The sequence below is a fragment of the Mchenga conophoros genome, linkage group LG12 (assembly GCF_057382185.1).
Source record: "Mchenga conophoros isolate Kocher_MC1m ecotype Shallow Benthic linkage group LG12, M_conophoros_male_GT1.1, whole genome shotgun sequence".
Taxonomy (NCBI): Eukaryota; Metazoa; Chordata; class Actinopteri; order Cichliformes; family Cichlidae; genus Mchenga; species Mchenga conophoros.
This window is the reverse complement of record NC_140537.1, coordinates 5679610-5704360: the sequence shown is the minus strand read 5'-3', so window position 1 is coordinate 5704360 and position 24751 is coordinate 5679610. Positions and strand designations below refer to the sequence as shown.

Below are 24751 nucleotides of genomic sequence, written 5' to 3'. Positions count from 1 at the left end.
TAGAAACTGGGCCCATTTAAGAAGATGACCAAGCTCAGAGGAGATCCCTGCTGTAAGATGTTGTCACAGTCAGGCTTATACGGTGCAGCGCATTAATCCACTGCTTTATGAACGATGCCTCTAGACATCATAAAGAAATCCTTCTGGCATGGATCCTCAATGAAAAATGAAACTATTAATCCTGTGGCAATGAGGCAGCCTCACCAGACAGATAATCTCTTGTCTTGATGCATCCTCCAGTGTTGCTGTCCTGCGCTGGCACCGGATCACAGGCATCATTCTCCTCCACATCCATCAGGCTCTGGAAGGAAGCCATCTTCTGCCTCAGCGTGGAGGCGACCCGGGGAAGGAAGGGGCTACTTCTGACAAGCTGAGAGTTGATACAGCAAAATAAACATATCTGCTCAGTGATGTGCATTGACAGGCCAGAGACTTCTGAAATTACAAAAGTGGTATTACAGAGTGGCAGCACATCTATCATGCAGATTTTTATCTACACAATCCGCAAGTGTTACGGTTTACTTCACCGAACATCATCTCACAGGGAAGTCACAATGAAGGGGCATCCACAACAGCAACGGTGCAACCAGAGACCACCGAACGTGAAACTGTAAGCAGTGGTCGGTGAAAGAATTGCTGGTGATGTAAACTGGATGGGCCGCAAGTTAAACCTTCAGCATTTTGAAGTAATCGATCCAAGTGCCTCCCAGTGAGAGTGAATGATACCATTAACTAACATATGCAAGGGTGGTAAATAATTTGGAGCGTTACCTAGGCAACTGGAGCCTTTAATGCCGATTATTGACCAACTATCAGGTACAAAGCGATGCACAAACGAGCAAATAAGCTACATCCAAATGTAAAAGTTAAGTAAACTAAATAAATTAAAGGGGAGTCCTGAACAGTGAGATGTTATCCTGTAGGGGGTATTTTGTTGACATAGTTTGAGTCCATTGCTGCCCTCAGAGGAAAGATCAATGCCAATCAGTACAAAGTTGTTCAGCGTGATGATGAAACATTTCTTTCCTGAGAGTGGCGTTTTTTTACACCGATAGTGCCTCCGTCCACAGGGGATGAAGGCTCACTGAATGGTTTGATGAACACTTGTACAATCAATGCCAATGTGGACTGAAGCTCTTTTGGAGGAATACCAACATTACTAAGACACTCTGTGCCATTTTTTCCATTTAATTTGTCATTTACTGCATTTATGAACATTTCTTAAAAGTTGACTTTAAAGACAGGTGAGCTGAGACAGAAGTGTTGCATTTAAAAGCCCTTTCCATATAAATGTGCATTATTCAAAACCCTTTGTGTATTTCTCAGCTTTTAATAATTAGAGTAACAGGCTGATCTACAGTTGTGTTGTTGACAAGCAACATTTTTGCAACCAAACTGCAACAAACGTAACTAAACATGAGTAAGTCACACTCGGAGGGTGTCTGCTGTCTACTAAACTGAAAAACGCTCCAAAAAGCTGAGACATGGCAGACTGTGGTTCAGATCATGCTGAGAAGAATGATCCACGCCGGAGAAAAATCCTTATTTTGTAGACGTGTCAGTCGATGTTAACAGGAGTTTTGAAAACACAGAAGCGCATACAACAAAGTGAGCTTGCCAAAGTTGGGATTTCAATGCATTAGGCGGCTCGACAAAACCTAGAATCCCAATATGTTATGATACAGAGATAATCCGTATCATAACGGCATCTATTAACTTTCCTTTTTAACCCAGGCTTTCTGCTTTGCAGGCATCTAATGGTTTTTTTTGGGGGGGGGATAAAATGGACCAATCAAACGCTGCCTACTTCAGTCAGGAGCAACAGGTCGTGGAGAAGGATAAACAATATAAAATACACAAAGAGAGAGACTGATGCCCGAGGAAAGCTGCAGAAAATAATTTAAATTCATAGTGAACGTATTTATTTTCAGTGATGCCATTCATCTGTAATTCATCAGCCTCACTAACATATTGCTCTGAAACTAAACTTTATCCCCAAGAAATGCACACAGATCACACACTGTCCCATAACCAAGGACAAGTGGAAATCACCTTGTGTTTATTTGATTGACTGTATAACCACCAACAGAATCAATATTTTTGTAATCCATCTTCAATTAGTTACAATCCCAACAGTGTAAAAAGGACCAAAACAACATGTTTTCAGATGTTCTGCCAAGCTAGCTGAATACACATGAACTTCTATGTTAGTGACACTAATACTCCTCCTCGAACATTCTGTCTCAGTTTTGTTCTGTGGCATTACTGACATGACTTGATGCTCAACAGGTCTGCAGCTATAACCCATTTCTGATAGTTATGAACAGTAATATCCAGTGGGAGGCTTTTGTTTGTTGTTTCTGCATACTCTGTCTGGCAGTAGCTAAGCATTAAAAAAAACAAAAAAAACCCCAAGGAATATGAATCTCAGGCGGCTGAGTTACATCCAGTGAGACCTGAAGAGTCACTTTCTTTAACATGCTTCAGGTTAAATAGCGGTATTTTGATGCACTTTATGTAACAGATCAGGCATGAGAGACAGTTAAAATCCAAACAAACACATAAAGAAAAGCAGCTTTTGTGCTCTCTGCAGTTTTCATTATGGACCACATCCTTGTAGTATAGTCATATTAAAGGAGCCCCGAAACACTCAAAATTGTGTTTTCTGTCTGTTATGTATCCACGGCTTGCATGCGCCATATAGCGGGCAATGATTCTTCCCCTCTCTTCAAAGCTTCATATTTAAATGTAATGAGGGCCAGAAATATGCAGAACTACAGAACAGAAGAGCCCAAGCTCTGGCACTGCACAGACAGCTGATGCAGTAAGAAAATCTGGCCCTTTCTGCAAATTGTACTCTCTACAGCATGATATGATGCTAAAACAGTCATAGACTGCTTAAATAAAAGCATGAGTAATGTTTGGTTTTCTACATATGTCTCAATGACACAAACGTCTCTTAACAGCTCAAACCAGCAATGCTATTTAAATATCTTCTGAAAAGGGCTTATTATTCACTGTTTTTCATCACACTGCTATTTTTATTACACAAGCAAAGAAATGTGATAAATGTGATGTATGACTGACTGAATAATACTGCTCACCGTATTACCTTAAACATTTTTAAAGGTCAAACATAAGTAAAGATGCTGCCACAAAGACACATGCTGTTAATCAGAGTTCAGAGATTTCCTCAACTTGTGTTTAGATTGAAGTTTTCACGCTCTATAGTGTACAACACAGGGAGGTAGAACTACAAATGCGGTACAGTTTCTGTGTCAATCATTCACATCTGGCGGGCTGCGGAGCTTTTCACTGTGACAGTAATATCTTGTACGAAACTCTGCTTTATTTAACACCTTTTGCCAGAAGTCATTCTGTCATTCAAACGGCACTCTCACAGCAGGAGCTCTGTCATGTTTATGTTCTGCTCTGTTCATTTACTGCATTAAGCTAACGTTGATGCACAAAGCTACTGTCAATATTAACTTTCAGGGTACTTCAAAAGCTGATCATCGCTGCATACAGCAGCTTAGTGCAGCACAAAAAAAAAAAAAGTATACAAACACCTACATAAGCAACTGTACTTCTTGTGTTGTCTGCCTGTATTCCCGCAGGTCACTGATTTATTTTAACTGAAGCTTATGCGAAGTTTAACAATGTGTGTTTAAAGGGGCTCAGATAGGATTTGTTAACAATTTCAATAATTAAAATAAAACATGAATTACAGATAAAAGAGGAACAAGTGTAAGCTGTAAAGTAAATGTTTAGCAACTGTAAAGCTTAAAAGGCTTTATGTATCTCATTATCACACTGTCAAGTTTGCGAAACTATCTGTTTGATGTTATCTTATGAAACTAAGAGTTTTACAGCTTTCCTAGGGTTTAAAGTCACTACTGCCATCTTGGACTGTTAATTCAGGGTTGCTGGGACTGCTCCAAATGGGAAACCTAAGTTGAGGAGGTAATGAAGAGGTGCACGACAAGCTGAAATGACACCAAAGGCTGGCATGCACTGGCAGCACTTTTAAAAAACGCACTGCTATTCATGCAGGAGACAACAGTAGGCATAATCCAGATGTAAGCGTTCACATGCAGTCAGGCCTACATATTTTTGGACAAGGACACAGGTTTCATAATTTTGCTTCTGGACATCCCCACGGTGGATTTAAAATGGAGCAGTCTAGAGCTGACTGAAGCGCAGACCTTAATGCTTTAGTTAAACTAAATGTTTACATTAGAGGTTTAATAACAATTTAACATAATCCATCCTTTTACTCAGGCTATGAGATTTACAAGGCAAACAACTGACAGGATCATTTTATGTTAACAAAGTCTAGAGTTCATTGAATCTGAATTTGGCAACTGTTCATTGGAAATTCCAATATGTAATCAAACAGTTGTCAACGCAAGTGAACGAGGTAGGAAGCAAAAACCAGAACACACTTAACAGGGAGAGAGAAGAAACTTTATGAGCAGCAAATCAGCAGTTTGCTACATTCTCAGAAAGACCAAATGCACTTGTGAGCACTCTCAGAGCAAGAATCTTCTAACTGGGAGGCTCTCTGTGTAGAGTCTGCAGGTTCTACCTTTGTTGGTTCTGTCCATGTCAGTGTGATAGATGGACCGATCCAATATTACATATCGGTCCGATACTGATGTAAATTACTGGATTGGATATCGGAGAGAAATAAAAAATGTAATCCGATCCATTAAATATCACGAAAGCACCTCACAAAACTTGTGACACGGCGTAACTCGGCTCATAACCGTAGCACGTCGGAGCAGTGTGCTCACGTGATAGAGCGGCTGTGTGTATTTGTAGCCTCGCTTCCAAACCAGCATTTCATCTCCAATGAAGTTATCTCAGAGAGAAGTAAAGCAAGTGTGTAAGTTCATCTCTGAATGTTTGTAAAGCATTCCCACGTTAAGCTTAACAACCGATATATGGAGCGACTGCCTCTTCTTGCTGCTACTTCAATCGTGAAACTGATTAATGATCAGCTGATCGGCTTTTCTGTCGAGAGTCCGTCTCTCTTGTTTGTTTTTGGCCCACTTCGCGCCAGAAAGAGGAAACCAGCGGCTGAACAACAGCAGCACGTTTAAGCTTGATAAGCTGTTGTTAGGATTTATTTAATATTACTTTCTACACCAGGATCCTTTTCTATGTAGCTGACGGCTGGTAACTTTGCAGGGGCGGATCTAGCAAAGTTTAGCCAGGGGGGCTGATAGGGCATGAACAGGGAAAAGGGGGCACAAAGACATACTTTTCTTTCTTATTCTCATTTAAAATGTCTAGCTTTTAATAAATAATTATCTGAATCTTACACCCAAAGTTTTAATCTGATGTAAAATATATAGAAGTCCATTACTGTATATAGTAACTGTTAAGTCTAATATATATACCCTAGTAAGCTATAATACTTTCTCCTTTGGGAAGGTACCACCTGTGCAGTCTGCAGTTCTGTTGAAGAAAGATGTTGAATCTAGGGCTGCACGATTAATCGTTAGAAAATCGCGATCTCGATTCATACTTATGTGCGATCTCATTTCCAAATGACAACGATTTAAAAAAAATAAATAAAAAAAAATAAAAAAAGATGACGACGATTGTACCGCATTTTGATCCGGGATGTAATCTGCATGAAAACAAGCGCTCACTCTTTCTGCTCAACAAATGACAAGGGTGGAGCCTTATACCACGTGATACAGAAGCTGTGCCGTGTGATGCTAAAATTAGCAGGGAAAAAACAACGGAGAGCACGTCAGGGATGACGAGAAAGTGACAGGAGAAAATCCGTCTTGGTCAACCACCCAAACATCAATAACGGGAACCTTATACAGCGCTTCCCTATACACGCTGAACTTCCGCAGGCACAAAGAAATTACAGAGGCTATTACTTATCACCTGACCAAAGATATGGCTCCCATCAACACTGTGCAAAACGAGGGATTTAGGAAAATGATCAACACCCTAGACAAATGCTACACAGTGCTGTCCCGCAACTATTTTTCTATTGTTGCACTACCTGCTCTATACACGCAGTGTCGAGCAACGGTGGAGACGGAATTTCAAGCAGTACAACATTTTGCGGCAACCACAAAACGTGAGACATTTGTTGTTTTTATGTTTATTTATTGTTTTTATGTTCAGTCTCAACTGTTACGAAGTTGATGTGCAGTTAATAAGTGCAATAAATATTTATATTGGAAAAGAGAATCGTGAGAGAATCGTGACCTCAATTCTAAGCCAAAAAAATCGTGATTCTCATTTTATGCAAAATCGTGCAGCCCTAGTTGAATCTATTTAATTATTCTTGAAAAATAATTTATTTCTGTGCATTTTGTTTTCACACTGCATCAAATTAAAGTTGATTATGTTGATTAAGCATCATGAGGTGGAGGATGGGGGGTGGTTCCCCTTTTTTTTTTTTTGCTGGGAGTTTGCAACCCTATTAGTTAGGTTGCTTGATATTTCTGCTAAGTACTCTTTAAAACACCAGAATAGGAAGGATTGAGTAAGTTTAAGTTCATTAGATTGATCAGTTTTGCTGAACTATGAAACATTTTGGGTGCAGTGTAATTTTTTTTTTTTTTTTTTTTTTTTTTACATACAGGTATAACAGAATAGCTTTAGTGTTTTTGTTTATTTAAACTTGAGTATGAACGTATACAAAATGCAGCAATATATTAAACAAAAATGTTTTGTTGATAAAAAAACAAAACAAAAAACAACAACACACTATATCGGATTCATATCGGTATCGGCAGATATCCAAATTTATGATTTCGGTATCGGACATAAAAAAGTGGTATCGTGCCATCTCTAGTCAGTATGAATGGCAGGGCTTGCAAAATCGCTAACCCGACGTCCTGGGGCTAGCAATTTTTCCAGTCGGGCTACCAAAATCCATCTCTGCCCTGCCCGTCGGGCTGTCATAGGAAGGAAAAATATATGTCAATGCTTTTGCATTCTTTCGAAAATGTAGCTGGGTAATTATGTCATTGGCATCGGTGATCCACTGTCAATATGTGACATATTGAAATCGCGTTTGAATTTGCGCTTGTTTTTTGCTTTCACTTTGCAATCGCGTGAACTGTGTATAGAGAGCGACAGCACTGATCTGTGAGTGATGATAATTTGCGCACCAATTCCTCTGACATCGTCTTATCGATCATTAGCTTACTATGCAAACATGACAAGTGAAATCTCCCGCAGCTTAAACATGTGAGAGGTTGATCGCGCAGAGAATCGCTGAGTGTTATGTGAGTGTGTGTGTAAAAGCAGCAGGATATACATTTCAGTTCTGCTGAGCCAAATAAGACAGGTCAGGGTGAAGAAGTGACCGCAAAACGGAAAAGTTATGACAAATCAGACTATAAGGCAAAAAGAAAGTGCAGCTTTATGGTTTCATGGACAAAAGAATTTCTGTGGCTGCAATATGACGAGCTAAATAACCAGGGCTGAACATAAGTGGTCCGCAGGTGCGCATTCACTGTCAAAATAAAAAGCACGCACAAGATAAGAAGTTGCAACGCGTGTTTGCGTACATAAGATTTTCTGGAGGAGGACAGACATTTGTTTAGAACTCTTAAAGATGTCAAAGAAGCTTCTTTAAGCAATTACTTTGGTGTTCCTCCACCTCCAAACAAATGTCAGAAGGAGTCCGAACCACAAAAGAAGCGCGTATTCTCGGGAAAGTGGTTGCAGGAGGTGAGCTGGCTTCAAACAAATGATGAACGCACAGAGATGTGGTGCGGAATGTGCCGTGAAAATCCCACTCTAGTGGACAAAAACACTGCTTTTTATATGGACGCAAACGCGCGTTGCAACTTCTTATCTGGTGTGCGTCTTTTATTTTGACAGCGAATGCGCACATGCGGACCACTTATGTGCACCCGTGTAAATAACATAATGTTCTGCCGGGTGTGTTGTTGGTTTTCTCTCGATTTCTGAGTCGACAAGCGCCTTTGTTACTGGGACCAGTCATTTTAAGAAAGGCCCCCATTAGAACCCATGAGAAATGCAAGAAATGCATTATTGCTCAGTCTGCAATATCTTTCCCAGAACAAACACCAATTGCAAAAAACATACTAAAAATAAACCTGAAAAATCTGTTTAGAACAGCGTACTATGTTGCAAAGAGTGAACTACCACTGGCACAATTTGGCAGTCTTTGCAAACTTCAAAAAGCAAATTGCCTCGATCTTGGTTCCACTTGCCTCTTACCCGTGACTTCAGTGGAAATTTCAAATTCAGGATCTGACCCAGACTGATTCATGTCCTACACAGTTCTTACAAGTTCATAGAAATTTCTGTTCAATTAGAACCAAGTATTTGAGTTGATGACTGTAATTTTTATACAATGTTGTAATTTGTGTTTCAACAATTTTTTGATTAATATTTTGTTTTCTGTTACAATATTATACTTTAATGTATAATATTGTAAAGGAAACAAAACAGGAAACAAAACATCAATCAAAAAAAATTGCTCTCTTTTTTATTCGGGCTACTTAAATTTATTTTGGGCTACAAAAAACTGAAGAGTCCCTGCCCGAAGGGCTACCAGGGATTTTGAAATTTTGCGAGCCCTGAATGGTTATCCGTGAGTTAGTCCACAGTGTGCAGGGTGTACCCTGGCTCTTACCCTGTGACAGCTGGGACAGGCTCACCAACACTGAAATCTGAAAATGTGATTATGTACAGAGGCAAAATAACACAACTGTGCTGCTATTCCAGCTTTTATAGGTACGTCAGTATGTATGCAGCAGCGGCTGTGACAATTTTCATGTGCGTCTCATAAAGGACGACAGACAAAGCATGTTGTACAGTTGTGCACTGTACCAGTAATCTATGTCAGTTTCCATACTGATCCCAGCCAACTGAAAGCCAGAGCAGTCTGAACAACTGTCTGGCACTCTAATAGGATATGACAGATGCCAGATTTGCAACCCGAGAAGCATCTCACCTCTGGAGTTTGGGATGCCGGTGGAGTCTTCCTCTTCTGTTGTGCCATGAAGCAGATGAGAGAATTTGTCTCTGGGGAGCCCCGGACGCCAACACTGGACCTCCGCCTGGCTTTCAGCTGTGCTAGACGAGACTTATCTGTCAGGAGAGAGAGAGAGGCTTGGTGCTAGACTAACACTCAATCAAGTCCATATAACCTGCTCTGGACACCTTTACTTGCTCTCCACCAGTTTAAAAGCAACAGCAGCTGCAGCCAAATAACGAACCGTCCTCTCTCACCTTTGCGATTTGATGATGCTGCTGGGGTAAAACTCTGCACAGAGATGCCAAACTGACTTGGGGTGAGCTCAGAAAAATTCAGGGGGGCTGAGGTTTGATTTAAAACTGAGGGGGTGTCCTCTACTGAGGGAGGCGACACAGCTCCCTCCTGATCACCCTCACAGGAGACAGTGCTGATCTCTGCTGTAGCCATCTGCAATGAGAACATAAGCACGACTTATAAATGAAGTGCAAGAGAACCACAAGGACAGGTAGAAGGTCCTAGAGGAAACATGGATAACAAAAGCACGCGACTAAGTCGCATGCATTTCCATAACAAATGATTTCTGATGGAACGCGTGCTTTTAGACGAGTGCTGAGAACAGGATTTCACCCGTTACAAAAAGAAATCCCTCCAGGGGCATGCTAACACAGACAAACACATGAAGATTTACTCAGGAGCATTTGCACACGCTCCACAGTAACAGCGTGTAATGAGTAAAGAACTAGAAACGGTCAGGAGCGGCGGGTAGCTGCGCTTACATTCCTATCTCCCTGGGTTAGCACTAGCAACGGGCAACAAAATATTAAACCCACACGAAAAACGTTAGTTTGTGAAGACTTTACTCGTCGCTGGCTAACAGTAGTAGCAGCGGCAGTGTCACTACAGTGACAACAAGTTTAAAATCTTACCTTGTGGATTTAGATACTTTAGTTGTCTCTCGTTAAAATATATATAAAAGAACACTCGGGTCTTTTATGTTATAAAAAGAACACAACAGTCTTAACGGACGTTTATAACAATATAAAAAGACTTTCAAAAAAAAGAGCAGAAGGCGATTCAAATCCCCCTCCACACCAGAGCCAGAGACCGCGTATAGATCCCTCCGCGAAATTGTCAGCAACGTTCGTGACTGCAGTTATATATTTTATTTTTAAGTATATTGCTGGGAAATTTAAAATATGAATAAAAATGACTCAGTTAAAAAAAATATAGAAAAAATATTGGTAACAACTGACAAAGTGTAGAGGCCTAACTAACTTCCGTATTTTCAAGCACTTTGAAAGCGGCCGGAACTCGTTTAATATGAATTGGCCAATTGAAATGAAAGAGAGATACCACGTGACTGTCTAACGTCAACAGAGAAAATAGGGTTGCTATTAAAAAAGTTTATTTTACGAAGCAAACACTTGTTTGTTGCCTAGGAAAAAAGAACTTGTTTTTTTATTATTCATTTTCATTTTATTTATTTTTTTAACAGCGTTCTTGCTGTACTCCCTCAACTCTGCAAGGCCACATCTGCTGTTGGGTGCTCTGAAGCCCAGCTGCTGGAACTTAACTGGATCTCTCTCAAATTTAAATATCCACTCTGTAAGTAGACAGGCTCCTGTGCTTTTAGCATTTTCTTCTTGAAAATTGCTTATTTATTGTCACACATGTGATAAAGATGTGGGCTTTGAGTCAGAAAATGAAGCACGGTACACAGGCTGCTCATCTTTTCACAGTTAAATTGTAAAATTGTAGTAAATTGACCACAAAGCTTTCATTTACATTTACACTCCACCAAAAAATTAAAACAAAACCCCAAAATGAATGCCACAGTGGGAAAAGCAATATTTAATGCATATTTTTTTTTTATATTAACACATTTTTTGTGTTTTATAATGGTTTAAAAGAAGGCTCGGTAAGCCTAAACAAATATATAACCCCAAACAGGTGGGTGAACAGTGGTCTACTGCTGAAAAGCTCTGTAAACCCTACCCACACACAAACAATCTCAAACACACACAGGGCTCCTCCTTTTGTGAGGTTTGAGAGTCTGTGGTGCAGCTGAGTACACTGAGATCAGATGCAACTTTGAGCCTCTTTCTACAGCTGGGACTGCCGACCACATGAAGCATGTGCCTTCTTCTGCTGACACCAGGAAAGGCTGTACAAGTCAGAGGGAAGCTTCACTGTTGTTTTTGTGCAGCACAGGATAGGGCAAGAACCACACTATATTTCCAAAAGCATTCAGTCATCCATCCAAACTGAATTCAGGTGTTCCAAACACTTTAGCGGATGCTAAAGCACATATTGCGCACAGGTCACCGCCTTTCTGCAGAGTCAGTCACTACTGGCCTCCAAAGTAAATGTGGCCCTCAGATAAGCTCAAGAACAGTGTGTGGAAAGCTTCATGGAATGGGTTTCCATGACCAAGCAGCTGCACCCAAACCTTACATCACCAAGTGCACTGCAAAGCGTTGGATGCCATGGTGTAAAGCACGACATCAATGGACTCTAAGGCAGTGGAAACGTGTTCTCTGGAGCGACAAATTATGTCTTTCTTTTGCACTACGATGAAAGAGTCTGGGTTTGGTGTAAAATTTGGTGGATGGGGTTTTATGATGTGCGGTTGTTTATCGGGAGATGGGCTTAGTGGCAGTGAAAGGAGCCCTTAATGCTTCAGCATACAGTGGGGCAAAAAAGTATTTAGTCAGCCACCGATTGTGCAAGTTCCCCCACTTAAAATGATGACAGAGGTCAGTAATTTGCACCAGAGGTACACTTCAACTGTGAGAGACAGAATGTGAAAAAAAAATCCATGAATTCACATGGTAGGATTTGTAAAGAATTTATTCGTAAATCAGGGTGGAGAATAAGTATTTGGTCACCTCAAACAAGGAAAATCTCTGGCTCTCACAGACCTGTAACGTCTTCTGTAAGAAGCTTTTCTGTCCCCCACTCGTTACCTGTATGAATGGCACCTGTTTGAACTCATCATCTGTATAAAAGACACCTGTCCACAGCCTCAAACAGTCAGACTCCAAACTCCGCCATGGCCAAGACCAAAGAGCTTTCGAAGGACACCAGGAAAAGTATTGTAGACCTGCGCCAGACTGGGAAGAGTGAATCTACAATAGGCAAGCAGCTTGGTGTGAAAAAATCAACTGTGGGAGCAATCATCAGAAAATGGAAGACATACAAGACCACTGATAATCTCCCTCGATCTGGGGCTCCACGCAAGATCTCATCCCGTGGGGTCAAAATGATCATGAGAACGATGAGCAAAGATCCCAGAACCACACGGGGGGACCTGGTGAATGACCTGCAGAGAGCTGGGACCAAAGTAACAAAGCTCACCATCAGTAACACACTACAACGGCAGGGAATCAAATCCCGCAGTGCCAGACGTGTTCCGCTGCTGAAGCCAGTGCATGTCCAGGCCCGTCTGAAGTTTGCCAGAGAGCACATGGATGATACAGCAGAGGATTGGGAGAATGTCATGTGGTCAGATGAAACCAAAGTAGAACCTTTTGGTATAAACTCAACTCGTCGTGTTTGGAGGAAGAAGAATACTGAGTTGCATCCCAAGAACACCATACCTACTGTGAAGCATGGGGGTGGAAACATCATGCTATGGGGCTGTTTTTCTGCCAAGGGGACAGGACGACTGATCCGTGTTAAGGACAGAATGAATGGGGCCATGTATCGTGAGATTTTGAGCCAAAACCTCCTTCCATCAGTGAGAACTTTGAAGATGAAACGAGGCTGGGTCTTCCAACATGACAATGATCCAAAACACACCGCCCGGGCAACAAAGGAGTGGCTCCGTAAGAAGCATTTGAAAGTCCTGGAGTGGCCTAGCCAGTCTCCAGACCTCAACCCCATAAAAAATCTGTGGCGGGAGTTGAAAGTCCGTGTTGCTCGGCGACAGCCCCAAAAAATCACTGCTCTCGAGAAGATCTGCATGGAGGAATGGGCCAAAATACCAGCTACTGTGTGTGCAAACCTGGTAAAGACCTATAGTAAACGTTTGACCTCTGTTATTGCCAACAAAGGTTATGTTACAAAGTATTGAGTTGTATTTTTGTTATTGACCAAATACTTATTTTCCACCCTGATTTACGAATAAATTCTTTACAAATCCTACCATGTGGATTCATGGATTTTTTTTTCACATTCTGTCTCTCACAGTTGAAGTGTACCTCTGGTGCAAATTACTGACCTCTGTCATCATTTTAAGTGGGGGAACTTGCACAATCGGTGGCTGACTAAATACTTTTTTGCCCCACTGTACCAAGACATTTTTTGACAATTTCATTTTCCTGATTGTGGGAACAGTTTGGGGAACGGCTCCTTCCGGTTCCAACATCACACCTGTGTACAAAGCAAGGTCTTTAAAAACTTGACTGAGGTCAAAACTGCGAGAACTATGCAATGAATTAGAGTGGAGCCAGGCCTACTTGTCCAGTTTCTCACCTCACAAATTTGCTTCTGCAAGAATGGTCAGAAATTCCCATAAACACACTCCTAAACATTGTGGAAAGCCTTCCTAGAAGAGTTAAAGCTGTTTTAGTTGCAAATTCAGTGTCAACTGAAAAATCAGGATACGCACAAAAAACCCAAATAAGAGCAGTAAAGACACAACACAGAATTTTGGCTGTCAAAGAATCTAAATTGATCTTTTATGCAAATTCAGCAACAATCTATGCATTTTGTGTTTTTTAGTATAATAAATGTCATGTCAAGAAGAATGTTTTCACAGCTCTGTGGAAAACTAAGTACATTCTTATTGCTTAAGAGGTTAAATAGCATCTAGGTACAAATGCATTTGATTAACTGATCTTCAGCAAGTGTGAGCATCTCTACAAAAGCAGATATTTGAGCAGTTTGCAGATCTGGAGGTTTCAGTTGTTTATTAACACAATGCCACAATCTTCCCAGGAGTGGACGCCAGTGCAATACAAAAAGACTAAACTATGGCTTGTTTGGAATGCTTAGCAAGAGAAATGACATAGCAGCACAGCATAGGTTTGAAAGTTGAACAAACCACTAGATTTCTGAAGCAATGTCCTTTGAGGGGACAAGACCAAAATCAAGATGATTAGCCACAGTGCATACCCCCACATCTGAAGAAAACCAAACAGTGCATATCAAAATAAAACACCTCATACCAACTGTCAAGCATGATGGTGGAGGGGCAAAGAGTTGGGCTTGTTTTGCAACCACACGATATGTGCAACTTGCAGTCATTGAGTTGACCGTGAACTCCTAATGTGAGTCTAATGTGAGGTCATCTGTTCAACAGCTAAAGCCCAAATTAGGTCATGCAACAGGACGATGATGTCAAGTCTATGGTACTTCTGCATCTAGCTGGCCCTACAGAATAGGAGCAAGCATGAAAGGAGTAACGTGGAAGGTAATTTCAAATGCAATTTTCTTTTTAACTCAACAAATATCAGCAAACACACAAACTGTTTGTGTGCAGTTTGTTGCACACTGTGTCTGCACAGGTCAGCTGATCATGACCTGTACATTAAGAAAATCTTCTAGGACCCTCAATAAAAATCATTGTGAGATGTGACTCTTTTCTCCACTCTGTAAGCGACTTTAGGGTTTCCCTAACTATTGAATCCCACTTTAACCCCTGACTGTACCCAGTTCTTGGTTTAGGTGTGGAGCCAAATGACTCTCTACAGTGTATCCACAGAAAATATAGCTCCTTTTAAAAATTCTTCTTTTTCTCTGCTCAAGTTCTTATTAAGTGATTCAAGTTGAGTACATGTATTAGAAATAAAATGTAGACTAAAATTAAGTTTGTATTCCCATGTACTAATATAATTTTATTGTACTTCTACATAATTACTGATGTGTACTTTTGCCAACTCTGCTGCTAAAGTTCTACAAGCATTTGAATTTTGGGGTGTACTTTGCTACTCACAGGATCGCATCCAAATTTGTAAGTAAAGTAAGTGACTGTGCCAGTGCTCATAAACTAACTGCTTGCTGCCTTAAACCTTCTCGTCCCCATTCCTTTTTATTTTATGTCTCTGACAGTCTACTGTTATTCCTTGTCCAAAATAACAAACCTAAGACAGGAACTTTTCTATGCAAACATGTTCTTGGCCCTCCATCTTTTTCTTCTTCATTCATATAATTTCACAGCATGGTGCTGGGATGACAGACTCAGTGTACGGATGGTGTATTAAAGAAGTAGTCCGATTCCTTATCTGGTGCATAAACAATTACCCCATCTTGTTGAAATGTTCAGATTTTCCACTCAGTTTTGTAGTCATACTTTAGATTGTAGTAATACAATAGTTACTCAGTAGTTAAATAATAACTAAACCATACATTTCTGGTAGGATGTGTTGCTATATACGCTTACTGTGATACTCAGTACTTCTGCTGTATGTTGCAGCTTGTCATTTCCTTTCAGTCACCTTTCTCACTCAACATGTGTCAGTCGACCTCTCTGCTGAATCACACTTGTTATTAATCTCTGTCTCTCTTCCACAGCATGTCTTTTATCCTGTTTTCCTTCTCTCACCCCAACCAGTCGCAGCAGATGGCCCCGCCCCTCCCTGAGCCTGGTTCCGCTGGAGGTTTCTTCCTGATAAAAGGGAGTTTTCCCTTCCCACTGTCGCCATAGTGCTTCCTCATAGGGGGTCATATGATTGTTGGTTATATTTCTCTGTATGTATTATTGTAGGGTCTTCCTTACGAGGCTAATGTTGTTGTGATTTGGCGCTATATAAATAAAATTGAATTGAATTGTAAACATGGTCTAATATTCCTCTTGATGGGGTTTGTTGCACCTTCTTCCAACTACAGTTACTTTTTAAATCCAACTATAGACTGTATGAGCATAGCTCCTGGGTCTGACAAGTAAAGTTAACATGGAAGACCCTTAAACCTGCATTTTTCTAATGGTCACTGGCAGGGGATATCTGTACTCATGCATCTGCAGGCAAAACAACCTCTTTAAACACTTCACTTCCTTGAGAGCTTTATTGATCCAGTTATTTATTCTGGATCATGCTGTTCAGGTTGGAAAAACTGGTCAGTCTCTCTTAGAAACGAGGATTATCCAGTGCAGTGATCCCCAAAATGTGGGTTGAAAGTATTATAGGTAGGCTGCAGTAATAACAGAAATTCAGATTGAAATTACTCACAAGTATGTACAGTTATGCATTTATTTATGCAACTGTTTATGTATGTAAGTGTCCCAGTGGCAGGTGGGCCACACATTGGCCTTCACACTTTGCATATGACTGGGTATCATTAGCAATTTATAGTCAACAGCTTGTGATATGTTTTTTTAATCAAAATGTTCGTGGAATCACTCTCTCACTCTGTTTTATGTTGATAAGAGTGAAGATTAAAGATTGGGTGGGCCACATGGGATTTCCTGGTTTTTAAATGGGCCAAAGCACTCTTAAGTCTGGGAATGGCTGATGTAGGATATGTTCATAAAAAAAGCGTAAGAAAACAGAAAATGTACATTAGATGCTACTTAATAAAGGTTTTTGTAATTGACCCTCCCCACCCAACAAACCAGCTCGCACACCTCCAGTTGATCTCTATCTTTATTTGTGTATGTCTATACACATATAAAAAATAAGGACATATGTACAATGGTAATAAATATCAACATGTTTTTACAAATGAAATAAGTTACTTAACATACTTTAAAAACAAACATAATAAACCAATAACAGAAAAGCAAAAATGGGACAAACTAAACCTTGGGTGGTAACAGAATAATCCAAATGATAAAGCATGAAAACAGCAGAACTTAAAGCCTCGTGTGAGAGAAAATATTACAAGCAGACAAATGCACTGGAAGTGAAGAAATGTACATAAAATACACTACACATGCATTTTTTTCCAAGCCTGAGACCTGTTATCTTTTTAGTTTTTGCAACATGTTATATTAAATAAAATTCTAATTGTTGAAAAAAAGGAGAAATATTAAGACATAACCAAGTACCAGTGTAAAGAGATAATGTGTTCTTAGCTTTTGGCTTTTGGGAATTTAATACTATAATGTTGACATATTGTTTTTAATCACAGATCTGCTCCTGATCCACCACTATTTATTTGGCTTTCAGGAGCTAAAAAATTAAATAATAGTTTTGGTACATCATTCAGTCTTTCATTAAGTTAGGAGATAAGAAATTCAGCAGATAAATGACTGACATGTAAACAGGAAGTTCATCAGTCTCATGTCTTCTTTTTCATTTTGCTCCGGGGGAAATTTAGTTGTAGATAAAATATGAAAGGTCGCAGATATCAGCTCAATTCAGCAAACTGGACGGACTGCTGATACTTAAATATCAATCTGCAATTGAATTAAATCAATATTTCAACAAGAACAAAAGCAATTGCAGTCTACTTTGGCTTTTCCAAAAGGTGAAGAGGCTTAGAAAAGGTAAACATGTTGAAATGCAGCAATGAAATCCTGTACAACTCTTGAGCCATAAAACCAGAAATATTTTTTCTTTTCTTTTTTCAAAGAGAGCATTAGTGTTGCACAATATTAGTGTCTGTAAAAGTCCAAAAATGATCAAACAAAATGATGTACAAGGATGATCATATCAAAGATGTACAGTCCACTTGCAGAGAATCATGCAACACTAGGATGGAGTGCTGATGGTCGACTACCTCTTCAACCTTGGGATCATATTAATATTCTACATCTCTCTCAAGGCTCTGTACACAGAGGGGCAAAAACACATTTTTTTGTCCGTCCCCTTCTTTCTTGCTGTGCTCCGCTGGTCCCGACAGACATGTCCCAAAAATAAAAGCCACCCCCTGATGGACAGAGCACAAAGGGAGGACAAAAACATGTAGAGTGAGTAACAGCAAACAGCTAAAAAAGTTATGCACAATATGACTTTGCCACGATCTGATCTATTGTTGGCTATGCTTCAAAGTTTGCTTGGAAGTGGAACAGAAAGTATGTCAGAATATTTTTTTTGGACATCATTACATCAGCGTGGAACACATCGTATTTTGGGCAACGCGATCTTTTGGAAAATTCAATAATATGATAATATGAGCTTTGGCTTCGTGCTAAAACTTATGGGATATGAAAACTTCCAACGATTAATGATATGTAGTTATGTAGTTAGTTGTCTATTCTGAGCAGGAGGCTGAAATGAAAAGACCCTCAAACTTGCAAGTACAGCAGAGGTTTTGAAACAGAGATTTTAGGCAGGAAGACCTTCCTTGGGTCAGCTTATTTTGATGGCTGTCACACTGGAGGATTTTCTCTTTAATAAAATGCTCTTGCCACAAGCTTCAGGCTGTGTGTGGCCCCCTTTCTTATCTTTTACCAGGGAGAAAGCTTTTCAGGTGCACCTGCACTTCAAGACTTGCATAAAAGAGCACACAAGGACAGCTTTGATGGGAAAAAAAAACACACAAGCTGGTAAAATGGGATGGATAGACCTTTTTGACATTGGACATATGCAAATTTTTACATGATGATGGCGCTAGTGGCGTCCAGTAAAGTTAAAGAAAAGTCACTACATGAGAACCAAATCTCATGATAAATGATAAATAGCTGGGCCGGGCCTCAGGTCGGTAACTATTCTTATACTGTAGTCATACTATGACATTGGTCTTGAAATATTTGGCATGAAATAGAAACTAAGTACAGTTGTTACTAATTAAACTAATTAAAGGATCTGTTCTATTCGGGTACGGGTTGTTAATTAATGTGGCCAGTAACACCTGTGACGTCTGTTAAAATGGTCTTTGCTAATGGACTATTACTGTTTACAACTTTAGCAGTGGAAGTTCAGTTGTTTGCTTTGAGGCAATTATGAAACCCATAACAGAAGTTGTGCTTTATTTATCACAAAGCAGACTGACTGCGCTCATGCTTACAAGAATTTCCCAACTTTTTGGTCAGTTTTGTTTATCTCAAAGGCTAAGTGGCAAACTTTGCACTGGAAAAACAAAGCCAGTGCTAAAGTGCATTTCCTCTAAGGATATAAAAAAAGTTTTTGACCTCTGAGTATAGACTCTCCCATGACAACAACTGTAGAGGGTCTAAAGCTATTCATAACTCATCTATTGGGATTTTGTTAAGGCCTGTAGCTAGCTGCTGTTTTCTAGGCCTCACTTCTGCTAATTCGAGTCACCAAACCTCTTAAATGAGTTTGTGGTGTTGGTGCCACGTATTGGTCTACTGTGTAGTACAGGAGTCTGTGTGCCTGTGCTTGGATATAAAATCTACAAATGTAGCTTGATTAGCATTAGTCAGCATTAGCATTGTTAGCACTTTCCAAAAATTTAACAGCTAATCACATTTCTTAAAAAAGTTAGCAAAATGTGTTTGCAAACTGGTGAGAACCATCATGGTAGCTAGATCCATCAGTTCAGTAAAGAAATAACTAGTTTGGCCTTTAATGCATTATTAACTTTCTGTCAAAGAAAGTGTAAAACAGATTCAAGCTCAAGATGTTCCAGTTTCATATTTTTGGGCTGCACTTGGCATTTGTGTATTTACAGTTGGCCTGCTTTCAGCATCATAATTAACAGACAGATGTGAAAGCGGTATCTCAGTTATTTAATAAAACCCTTTTCAGACAGTGACCATATTGGGTTCATCAATCTCTTAGATTGGTACACGGTTGTGAGGTGATCTTGTGTGTTTAGACTTTCACCATAAGTAAACAGTGAAGATTACTGTACTTTTCAGTGTTTTTGGTCACAGGAATACTGTTACTATGGTGGGTGCTCATGTTAAACACGTCCACACTTGGTCAGTGTATATAAAAGACACGGGTGTCAAACGTAAAGCCCGGGGGCCAGAACTGGCCCATCTCCAAACCAGCCTACATGACTGTTTGGGAAAATGTGAAGGAGTATAAAGCAGTTTGAGATAAATAAGGACTTTGAACTGTGAATCATCAAAAGTTACTTCAGTAGAATTCATGAATATAAGCACTGCTTTGGGAAAACAGTATAACAGGGCTTCTTTAATAGTAAGGAGAGCATGTTTGAAAGCACCTTAAGTGAATTTCCCAAAATGTTGAATTACTCCTTTAAGAGACACTCTGGGCAACCGAAGTGTCAGAGAAGCCAAATAAATAAACTAAATAATTTGCAACACTACACTGAGCAGCAGCAAGTGCTAAAACTCTGAACTGGAAATCGTTTATGGCTATGACATTTCTTAAATCTGCTTTCATGGATTTAATTAAGTGCAACAATACCTTTCACTGGTTTCTGGCCACTTTCTGTCTGGAGCCACGTGTTTGTCGGTACAGGTTCATTCAGTCTGTCCATCAACACTGTATGTATGAGTGTGTGTGTGTGTTCTCTTCATGTCGTCATGTTTTACATTATTCTCCGTCTGTATAAGTCCACAGTAGCTCCGGGTCCGTCTCTGGGCGTCGGTAACAGGGAGAGGGGTTTCAAGGGGGTTTAAGGATCCATCACAAACACACTGTAGTCCAGGATGGTTGGGATTCAGAGGACTGTGAGTGTGTCTGTGTGTGTGTAAAAGTGTGTGTGGGAGGGGTAGTTTCTTTCTTGGCAGTGCAAGTTACCACCCTCACCAAATACATTGAATATAAAGCACTTATTGAGACATCCACAGCGGTCGCAACAGCGAGGGCTCAGCTACATTCTCCGTGCCAAATGTCTTCACGTCAACTTCGATTTGAAATCAAGTGTGCAATTACTGCTCAGCTGCTATGAGCTGAATGCAAATAGCCTTTGCACAAGCTTCCACAGAAAAAAAAAGTGCAACCAAAACACCTATCTGTCACACTCTGTGACTCTTAATAAATGTCATATGGAGTGCACTTGAAGTATAGTGGACTTGAAGGTGTGTTTGAAGGTCGCCATGCAGGGCCGTGCGAGGAGTAATGTAACGCCAGGAGCTTTTCCTCGCATTGTCATTCAAAAGTGGGGAGCCGTTAGTCGCCGATGACTATTTGAACACTGCCGTATTTCCAGAGCAAACGAATAACGAGAAATGTCTTAATTCAAAGCAACGGTCATCACATCAAATCAAAAAGGAAGAGATCGAAGTCTTTCTCGGGTGGTAAATACAAGGTGTGGAAGGGGCGAAAATACAAACTGTCTCGAGAGACTGTCCTTCATTCAACAAAAAATATTTAAAAAACGTCTTTTTCCATTGAATTTCTTCTCTTTGTCTTTCTCTCTCTCTCCTCTCTCCTTTCCATCCCGTACAAAGCTCGGGGACATGATTGTCGTCTTGCTTAGAGATTAGGCTTTTTTTCAACTGCTCGCACACTCTCGGCTCACTAATACAAAAAAAGGGAAGACACGCTTCCAGTCTTTAAGTGCAGTAAGCTGTAAAAGTCTCAAAGGAGCAGAAAGACAGAGAATCAGTTCAATATTTCCAGTTAGTTGTCCTTGTCGTTTGTCAAGTGGTTTGAGAACTGGGGCAAAACGCTTCGCTTGGTCCGCTCTTTGTAGAAGAAATGTGCCCTTCTGAGAACAGGTAACGCCATTTGTTTGATTTCCGTGCTCGAGGTGTTCTCCCCTGCGTTCGTCTTTTTTTTTTCTTCTTAAATACACAATGTACACAAGTGGCGGTTTCACAGTGGAAGCAGAAAAAGCCACAACCATGACTGCATGTTGTCCAAAACACAATAATTAGAAGAGTTCATGTCGCTCGAACACAGTGTATGAGTGTGTATATTTAACATGCTGTGTGCTATAAATGTCTACAGTGAGCCAAACAGCCATTGGTGGAGCGAGAAAGAGGGAGTGAGAGAGAGCGCGGGGGAATTGACAGCATGTTGTTGCAAGAGAGAGAGAGAGAGAGAGAGAGAGCAGGCATCCTCGAAAGGACAGAGGTAGGTTGGTTGTTTTTTTTTTTTTCAAACTCGGGGAACGGAGACGGAGGAGGACGGGCCTACACCGACGACTCCTCCGGGTTGGCGTCGGGTAGCACGCTTCTCTGCTGCAGGGTGCGTCTCAGCTCTTCCTTGAAGGGGCTGGAGTAGTCGTTCCCACCCATGCCGAGGCCTCCCAGCCCACCTCCCCCAGCACCAGTCCCGCTAGCCCTTTCCTCCCCTGCTGTGCTCAGGTTGAGGCGGATGTAGCCGTTGCTACCGGAGCCTCTGATGTTTGTGAGGCTGAGACGGCTGGGGGAGTGGATGGGCTGGCCGGGTATGGCGCTGGGCGACGCCGTGCTGCTGACACTGTTGGGCCCCAGGGCATGACCGGGAACGATCTTCAGGGAGCCGTCTGAATAATAGTAGTTGGCACCTGTCTCCCAGAAGCGGTCTTCATCCGTGGGCATCTTGCTAGGCACAAAGGTGGGCGGCTCCTTAGGCAGGGTGATGGGGTATACGAGGGTGCTCTCGAGAGGCTTCATGTCTACTCCCTTTCCCAGGGCCAGCTTCAGCCTCCTGCGCAGGTACAGAGCTACGACGAGAAGCAGCAGGCACGCTGCTCCGAGCGTGATGACCAGCACCCAGAAGAGGCCCATGCTGCTGTCCGGAGCCCGTGCTTCCATGAAGACTGGAGCGCTGGCTACCACTGCCACCTGGTAGCGTTCTGTCTGAAACTTGACTCCCTGCTCCTCAGAGTAGCAGATGTAGCGGCCCGCTTGCAACTGGCCCGCTTCAGGGATGATGAGAGCTTTGAGGGTCCGGTCGAAGCGCGGCCCTCCTGCCTCCGGATCACCCAGCTGAAGCTCACGGTCGTTGAGAACCCAACAAGGCTGAGCCAAGTTGGAGACCAGCTGGCAGGGCAGCACCATGTCAGAGCCCACCACAACGGTGACGTTCCTGAGACGGGAGTGCTCTGCGTAGGAGAGGTGGAGGAGGGGCAGAGGGTGCAGGGAAGAGGAGACAAGAGTGGGGGTTAAGTGTCATCCATAATAAATCCATTTCATATTCTGCACTAGCCAGCTCTCCTGTGCTTAATTCAATTTATTCAGCTCAGTTCAAATGTACTCGCTGAGTCCATTCCCTTTACTTGCTGCTGATTTGCTCCTACACTGACAATCAATTCCCACAAGGGGCCACTAGAGAGGTGTCAGCGCCACACTCACCAGGGCTGGGGATGGAAACCGGCTTATCAAACTTGGCTTTTCCCCGGTTGAACCTCTCCAGCATGAGGTCCTGTGAGAGGGAGGAGGTGGACCTGGAGAGAAGAGGGCAGAAAGCAGAGAGGAAGATTAATAATGTTGCAATAAGGAACTGAGAACATTTTAGTAGCGGAAGAAACATGCACAGAATAAGGGGAATCAATAAAAAATGCACAGAAAAATAGTTTTTCCAACACTTTAACAACAAAATGCATTTAATCAGACAGATATTTCAGTAGAAATAAAATAAAACTGTAACAGTACAGAAAGCCAAGGTTACCTCACAGCTTCAGGCTGAAAGTCTAAAAATTTTATTTTATAGGATTTATGCATTTCACTGGCAAATGAAGGAATCTCTGTAGTAATAGGATTCGTAGTAGTTTTTATTTTTATTTTTTTTATTTCTAGATCGATCAGTGTCAAAAACACTAAAGGATGTAAAAAGGCAGCAGTCATTAGAGCCCTGTATCGTTATTTCCAAGTTTCTTTAACTAAAGACGTGATGATTAAATAAAAGAAATCAGTGCAAGCAAACTCAACCACATCATAAAAACAAAGTTCTTTATAGTTCTGTTGAGTTCATATACACTGAGTTCTTTTGCCGACTCACAGTTACTGTGATGCATGATTACTAAGCAGTTTTTGAGTCTCTGGAGACTTTTTAGCTGCCGGTTCCTTGACAGATTCCTGATGAGAGGAGATGATTTGCAAGGTGCGCAGAGACACACTTGCAAATCTGGGACAAACACAGACTTAACACGACACGAGTACCCGAGGCGAGCTGAGATGAGAGGAAGTGTAACTGGCTGGTGTCAGATGCCGTACCGACTCGTCACAAAGGGATATAACCAGCTTGAACTTTTCTTAAGAGCGTAAATTAGAGCCATGTCACTAGTTGACTGGACTGGCGGTGCTGTTGAGATGAATCAGTGGAAAAAAGATATGATCGTTTTCCTTATTAATTATAATTTAGAGCAGTGAAGTGGAAGATAGATCCAATCATCATTAGATAATGATGATTGGATAAATGAAATCAGGCACTGGAATATTCCAATTAGTGAAACAGTTAAAGGGGTACATTTTGTTTCAGGGGTGATTCAGATGCTTGTCTAACATTTGTACATCAGCAGATTCCTTTAAAGCAAATAATTTTTTCAGTATAGTGTGGATGGATGGGTGTACATAGGTACTAGTCTCACCCTCGGTGGAGGTCGATGCGGACGCAGGCCCTACCCTCGCTGTCCCAGGCGCAGTAGGGATCCCGGGCGAGCAGACAGTCTGGCTGAGACTGATAGCGGCTGCAGTTGGCCAAGGGCAGCTGGAGAACCTCAGAACGAGATCCGATGTACAAGTACTTCTACAGAGAGGCAGAAAGAGAAGAAGAAGACAAAGTCCAGATCCAGAAGAAAGATAAACAGAGAGAGAGGGAGAGAGTGACTCAGTTAGGGGTTAGAGGAGATAATGGGATAATCACTCTCAATTACAATAACACTGACCCCCCCCTCCAAATCCAATCTGGTTTGCACTCTTTTCGCAAAATGCTGTTATAAAATGTCTGATCGCAGCTAAGCCAGCATTAATGAGATAAGCACGAAGCTTTAGGGAACGCCCTGTCGGAAGGCCATCGATCGACGGACGCGCTGCTGTAGAGCTGCGGGGACACAGCAGCCGTC

At 41.3% G+C, this 24751-nt stretch overlaps 2 protein-coding genes across 4 annotated transcripts in view; both read right to left on the bottom strand.

The window, feature by feature from the left end:
- Positions 1–10272, bottom strand: part of cdca2 (cell division cycle associated 2) — a 32472-nt gene extending 22200 nt beyond the window's left edge. For both annotated transcript variants that reach the window (XM_085293446.1, XM_085293447.1), the window contains exons 1-4: positions 9919–10272; positions 9247–9439; positions 8969–9105; positions 205–370 (exon numbers count right to left, since the gene is read on the bottom strand). In XM_085293446.1, the coding sequence (XP_085149572.1) occupies positions 205–370; positions 8969–9105; positions 9247–9439 (496 nt within the window). In that variant the 5' untranslated portion in view covers positions 9919–10272. The remainder of the gene's footprint in view (positions 1–204; positions 371–8968; positions 9106–9246; positions 9440–9918) is intronic.
- Positions 10273–16560: 6288 nt separating this feature from the next.
- The window catches only part of sema4c (sema domain, immunoglobulin domain (Ig), transmembrane domain (TM) and short cytoplasmic domain, (semaphorin) 4C), a 111295-nt gene continuing 103104 nt past the window's right edge, over positions 16561–24751 (bottom strand). For both annotated transcript variants that reach the window (XM_085293445.1, XM_085293443.1), the window contains 4 exons: positions 24278–24435; positions 23043–23134; positions 20221–22792; positions 16561–17806 (listed from right to left, as the gene is read on the bottom strand). In XM_085293445.1, coding sequence (XP_085149571.1) covers positions 21897–22792; positions 23043–23134; positions 24278–24435 — 1146 coding nt within the window. In that variant the 3' untranslated portion in view covers positions 16561–17806; positions 20221–21896. The remainder of the gene's footprint in view (positions 17807–20220; positions 22793–23042; positions 23135–24277; positions 24436–24751) is intronic.